The 6329-nt window shown below is 48.9% G+C and overlaps 1 protein-coding gene across 1 annotated transcript; it reads right to left on the minus strand.

The window, feature by feature from the left end:
* Window positions 1–1243: 1243 nt before the first annotated feature.
* On the minus strand, window positions 1244–6048 carry LOC110597198 (intelectin-2). Its single transcript, XM_078036381.1, has 5 exons — window positions 5976–6048; window positions 4550–4660; window positions 2659–2906; window positions 1737–1895; window positions 1244–1345 (listed from the first exon to the last, which is right to left on the minus strand). Exons 1-5 carry the CDS (start codon window positions 6031–6033, stop codon window positions 1244–1246), a joined length of 678 nt encoding a protein of 225 aa, XP_077892507.1. The 5' UTR covers window positions 6034–6048.
* Between the last annotated feature and the right edge of the window lie 281 nt (window positions 6049–6329).

Raw genomic sequence — 6329 nt, forward strand, 5'->3', positions numbered from 1 at the left:
GCTAAGCATCCTGTGCCCTGGTGCAGAAACATTCCAAGGCACCAGGCATGCCCCGGTCATGAGGTCATCAGAGACCTCCAGTCTTAGTCACTGCTCTCCACAGTAGGAGAGTGGTAGCTCAGTGGTAGAGCTCTTGCCTAGCATGTGTGAAGCACTGGGCTCAAATCTCAGCACCACATATATAAATAAATAACATGAAGGCCCATTAACAAACATATAAAAATTTTTTAAGAGGCAATGGCTTCTGATTTTCTGATCCAAGACTTAATTTCTGTGGTTTTATGATACTGAAAAAAAGTCTTTTTTTTTTTTTTTTGGAGTAGGGGGTATCAGGGATTGAACTCGGGAGCATTTGAACTCTGAACCACATCCGCAGCCCAATTATGTATTTTATTTAGGGACAGGGTCTCAGTGAGTTGCTTAGTGCCTTGCTTTTAAGAAAATTAATAGCTATCCTTCAAAATAAAAATAAATCTTCACTGGATTCAGTGTTGCATATCTGTAATCCCAGTGGTTCTAAAAGCTGAGAAAGGAGGATCATGAGTTCAAAGTCAGCCTCAGAAAGTTAGCAAGGCCCTAACTCAGTGAGACCCTGTCTCTAAATAAAATATTTAAAGGGGCTGGGGGTGTTGCTCAGTGGTTAAGTGCTCCTGTGTTCAATCCCCAGGGCCAAAATAATAAATACATAAATAAAAACAAATCTTCCTTACTACTTTGCTAGTTCTTTCCTGTAAACATTAGCCTTTGCCTTTTCTTAACTATTATAAGAGGCTGCAAAGGGAGGTGGTTAGGAAGGCTGGGTTTATGCCCTGTGAAATGGCGAAAATTATAATCCTAACTGCATAATTTTCTCATGATGTAATGACAAAATCATGTTAAATTTCTAGAAATTAGTCTGACATATTTTAACAGCTCAATCAGTCTATACTAGCTCTTGCTTTTTTTGGTGGTGGTACTGGGGATCAAATGCAGGGCTGCTCTGGCACTGAGCCACATCCCCAACCCATTTTATTATTTATGTTGAGACAGGGTCTCATTAGGTTACTGAGGCTGGCCTCAAACTTGCAATCCTCCTGCCTCAAGCCTCCAGAGTAGCTGGGATGACAAGTATGCACCTCTGACCCTGTATAGCAGTTCTTTATTATTGTTATTTACCCTCTTTCCCCCTTTCACCAAGAATTCAAGAAAGGACTTCTGATTGGACTTTGGGAGCAAACACTCACTTTGACCATTAGGTGAGTAGTTAAGATGCGGTTTTCTGAGCATCACCAAAGTCGTAGACCACAGGTATTGCTGGGCCATTGTCATTCCAACACTTCCCTAATCCATACTTCACTGGATATTTCTGCAGGAACCAAAAAGAAAAGTTTTGTAAGGACAATAGATATGCCACCATTTTGGACAGGAAAGGGATCCCTTCAAGTCAACTGTCATTACTCAGAAACCAGTCTTAATAATGACGACTCCTTCTTCCCCATAGCAGGATCTCTCCAAGAGTCCCAAGTCCTCTGTGTCTCTTCCTCTTTCTTCCCACTCTTCTCTCCATTAGGCCTCTTCCCTTGCCTGGCTCAGAGTCTCTGGGATATGCATGATATTGCACTGAACTCTTTAAAATACCACTCAAATAGAAGTGGCTTTGATTTTCCCAGCCACTCACTCAGGACATGGCTCCAGAGAGCTGATTTGTCCCCCAACCCCAAACACTTAAGTGCTCCCCAGCCAGCAACCCTGTGTACCTGGTAGAGGCCAAACAGATTGTGTCCCAAATGCTTGAAGAAGCCAGATGTGGTGCGGTACCTCAGCAGAGAGCTGTTCCGCCAGTTCTTCATGGGGCTCTTGTTGGGCACATGCCAGATGCTCAAGTCCGCAGCCTGGATGTCGTAGTAGCCAGGGTTCTGGAAAGCAACCAACACTGAGACTGACCAGCCCAGAATGCCCCACAGGATCAAAAGACACACATGAATTCCCTCAGCTGAGCTGACAGCCCTAGGCTCCAGGTGGACAGATGGCCAGCCGTGCTCACACACACCCACCTCCAGCAGATCATGACCCCCACCATCACCCCGCTCCCTAATGGCCTTGTGGGAGGAAGCTGGATATCGCCATCTATCTGAGCTGGTGACCCATGCTGGGTTCACAGAATCTGACTATTCCAATAACTTAAGAAAATGACAAAGAAAGCATGCAAACACAGAGATGTACCTTTTCAAAATCAGGAGGTGGCTCTGTGACCTTAGGGGTCTGTGGAAAGAGAGAGAGCCACTGGAATTCTTTATTCTTATATAGGGGACACACAAGGGGAGATTCCATGGAACATTCTATCCCAAAAAAGGGCAAAGGGGTAGGATTAGAAAGGAAGAGGAGAGTGTAACTCAACCTCATGGGGTGACACCAACTCCTGAAGCCACACCTTCCTTATCCCAATGGAAGTAAAGCCTAATGTATTGCGGGTTGCAATAACTGTTCAGTACGCCTTTACTCAGGACTTAAGGGTGTGCACACAGCTTCTCTTCAGAGAGGCTCCCGACACTGGGATGCAAGACATTAGTTATTTCTCTTCTGCTCCAGCCCCATGGCTGCAGCCCCCCTCCCAACCTCCCTCCTGCATGCTGTGGCCCAGCCACACTGAGGTCCTCACCCTTTCCCAGTGGCACCCACCTTGTAGTCGTCACTGGTGGCCGCCTCTGCAGACCCGAAGGTGTTGTAATTGGCCCAGTTGCCGTCCCCCTCTGGGTAGTCTGCCCTGTTGCCCTGCTGGCTGGACCACCGATCGCCCACCGTGCACTTCCCAGCCATGTTGTTCTCGTGCACACTGGCCACCAGGGTCCAGCCACCACCCGCAGAGGTCATGTCACAGAAGGTCTGGTAGATGGCACCATCCTTGGCCCGGAAGAAATACAGGCCATCTGTGGAGAGAATCAGCCCAGAACCTCCCTGCCTGGGAGTTCCTGGTCCATCTGAGCCCTAAGACCAGAATGTCCTGGGAGCTAGAAGTGTATTCTGAAGGTTCTCACACTGTTCTCTTATCTCCAAGGGGAGAATAAGAATCCTCCATGGGTATCTCGTGTTTCTTCCCTTCTAAAGCAGAGGTGTTGACCACCATTGTTCTGTATTATCTTCTCAAAGAATTTATAAAGCACACAGAGAAAGATGGTTCCTTCGTTTAGAGACAGCCTCCCTCTGGACAGGAGAGGCCAGAAATCCTCATGGAGCCTCATCTCAGCAGAGATCAGAATGAGGCCCCTGCACTTCTCAGAGCACATGCCTCCTGCGCTTTAATGTGGGACTCAGATTCCCCAAGTTCAGAGTGGGCCTCTTCTCCACAACCTGCAGGGGGCTGGTCCCTGTGAGCACCTGGCACATTTCTCCCTTGGCCCCACAGGCAGCTCACCTAGATCTTACCAGAAAGCCCGTGATTCCCCCCAAACCACGGCAACTTGGGAAGCTTATGTGGGCTCCTCCGTGGTCACCCCTCCCCGCCCCCCTGACTTCCATGGAAGCTGTCGTCGCTGCTCAGCCGTCAGGACAGTTCTCATTGCCTCCCAGATTCTGAGGAGCTCTGAGGCTTTCTGCTTCATCTTACCTGTGCCCCTTAGGGTTCCGTCACAGCCTATGAGACTGCTGACTGCAACACAGATTGGCTCCTCAGCATCAGAGCACCCTGCGACCCACGTCACATCGTCAACCGGCCCTTTCTCCTGGGCCCACAGGACAAGGAATCAGAAAAGCTGACACCTTTGCTAATCTTGATCTTGCCGTTTCTGTAAGAAACTACCTGACTCTACAAAGAACTCATTTGTTTGCTTTTTCTTTCTTTTTTTGGCCTTAAACTTGTGATTCTCCCACCGGAGCCTCCCATGTCACTGGGGTTATAGGCATGTGCCACCGCCACCAGCTTGTTTCTTTACTGGCCACATTTGTCAGCCTGCTTGACAAACTAACTACACGTACAGATGTCACCTGGCCAGGCACAAGAAGATATTGATACTCTGGCTTCTGCTTTGCTGGACTAAGGAATTTCTATGTTTCTGCCTCAGGAATCTCACGCTTTGTGCCATCATCCCTGAACCTGCAGCAGACTAACTCGATGGTTCACAAGTAGAGGAGGATCTTAGGTCATCACAGTTCTTGCCACCACCCAAGATCACTGGCAAACTGCATGTTCCCTGTGTTCAGAAGATCATGTGCTGCATGGAACACAAACACCTCAAATTCCCACCAGAGTCTGGTCACAGTGGTGCACACCTATAATCCCAGCTATTCCGGAAGCTGAGGCAGGAGGATCACAAGTTCAGGGCTAGCTTGGGCAACTTAGTGAGACCCTGTCTCAAAATAGAAGAAACTAAAAAAGCTGGATTTTTAGCTCAGTAGTAAGAGTGCCTCTGGGCTCAATCCCCAGTGCAGAAAGGAAGAAAGACCCACTGGAAACCTCTTTGGGGTGAAAATTGGAGCCAGAACAGATTCTGTTCCTCTTGATCTCCATGACTAAGCTGTGTTGCACTAAAAAAGGTTCTTCAAAGAGAGAATGCTGGGTTGGTTCATTACTTACCTCTTGCTTTCTGGCAAGTTTTTTTGATTTCCTTGCAGCTTCTAGGCAGGGAAGAAAAGGAAGAGGCACATTCTTCGTCCTCCCAGAACATCTCGGGAGAACGGGTCACTGCTAGAGAACGTGAGAACAGTTCTCATTAACAGGTCTGGTACCACTGAGACCGTCCTTACCGGACATTAGTTTCCACCCAGCCCACTGCCTCAGCTCGTCACTGTTCTGAAATTCCAAGAAGTCAGGGACTCCCTCTGCTAAGACTGTCTGATCCAAAAGCTAGCACAGGCTAAAGAGTCGGAGTCTTCTACTCCACCAACTTTACTTAAATCCCTACTGTGTGCACCCCCCAGACACTGGGCACTCAAAGACAATTTGGCACACTTCTTCAAGAGATTGCATCCTAGAGGGAGGAAGGACCCCGAGAGGGACCCAACTGAAACTGGGTAAGGAGAGGCCCACCTGTGGGGACAGGAAAAGACAACCTGCTGAGAAGGGACCAGAAGTCACTCAGAGCAGGTTGATTCTTACAGAATGAATAGGAACTGGCTATGAGACAGAGGGAAAGGGGAGAGAACACTCCAGAAGGCATGCAAAACAGCATGAGGGGATGACCAAGCAGAGACCCATCTGCTGAAACCACAGGTCAGTGGCCTCCTTGGCTGGACCATAGGATGTGATGGGGTTGAAAACTAAAGCTGAGGAATTAGCAGAGACCAGCGGGGAAAGGGCCTTGTCTATTGCTCTAAAAGCACATGAAAGAAGTCAAGCATGGTCGCTCCCACCCATAATCCTAGCCACTCAGGAGGCTGAGGCAGGAAAATCGTAAGTTTGAGGCCAGCCTCAGAAACTTAATGAGACCCTGCCTCAAGATGAAAAATTACAAGAATGGCTTGAGATGTGCTCAGTGGTAAAGCATCCCTGAGTTCCATTCCCAGTTCCACCAAAGGAAAAAAAAATGCCATCAATAAACTCTTCTTACTCGTGGATGGCAAATGAAATAGTGTATGAAAATGTGCCTTTTCACTTGACGATGGAATGAACTGAAATAAACAATAGACCAGGTAGCACTGGAACACATCACCATCATGTCTGTCATGAGAAATGGAACGGGAAGGATGGAAGTTAGAGGAAGATTCCTGACACCTGGGACTACCAGCTCCCTCTACAGATCCAAGGCCAAGGCCACAGGAGCCAGAGCAGCTGGGAGAGGACAGTCTCTGTCTCTGCCCTGACCTCCTTGCAGCCAGACCCAGGAGAAGCCAGAAACCTGCCCAAGTCCACATCTCAAGCTGGCAGCCACGGGTGTGCTCCGTGCGCCTCCAGGACTCCTCTTCTGGCCCAGGGCTTTAAAACCCAGCCCAGCTCTACTCCCTGTGCTGCGAGGCGCCCCAGAGGGGAGCAGAGGGAACTGATGCTCCTTGGAGTGATTTACCTGCGCTGCACCATTCAGTGGCCACAGAGAGAAACAAAAGGAAGCAGAGTCTGGTCATTGTCCTGTAAGGAGAAACAAGACGCCAGGATCACTGACTGGGCCACCTTGGTCTTCCTCCCATTCTTCCTCCCTGACTTTGCTGAGTCAGGAAATCTCCAGAGGAAAGTGATCAACCATCTGGAACTCCTGAAATAGCCTCCATCCCTGTTGACCCCTATAAACACCCAAGGGGCCATGGCTCCTCCATCCCTAGACTGACACCAGACCTGAGCTGGTGTCCTCACCCTCCCCCACCACCATCCATGGATCTTGTCCCACACCCAGAAACATCTTCCTAGCCGGGCTCTGCAGCGT

The sequence above is a fragment of the Ictidomys tridecemlineatus genome, unplaced genomic scaffold (genome assembly GCF_052094955.1).
Source record: "Ictidomys tridecemlineatus isolate mIctTri1 unplaced genomic scaffold, mIctTri1.hap1 Scaffold_3482, whole genome shotgun sequence".
Lineage (NCBI taxonomy): Eukaryota > Metazoa > Chordata > Mammalia > Rodentia > Sciuridae > Ictidomys > Ictidomys tridecemlineatus.

Bases quoted from the DNA above. Each gene is read 5' to 3' on its own strand.
- LOC110597198 (XM_078036381.1), bottom strand. From the start codon at position 6,033: ATGACCAGACTCTGCTTCCTTTTGTTTCTCTCTGTGGCCACTGAATGG. The intron at 4,661-5,975 runs GTAAATCACTCC...CACGTTCTCTAG, and splicing joins CACTGAATGGTGCAGCGCAG to CAGTGACCCGTTCTCCCGAG. The intron at 1,346-1,736 runs GTACACAGGGTT...TGGTTCCTGCAG, and splicing joins ATCTGTTTGGCCTCTACCAG to AAATATCCAGTGAAGTATGG.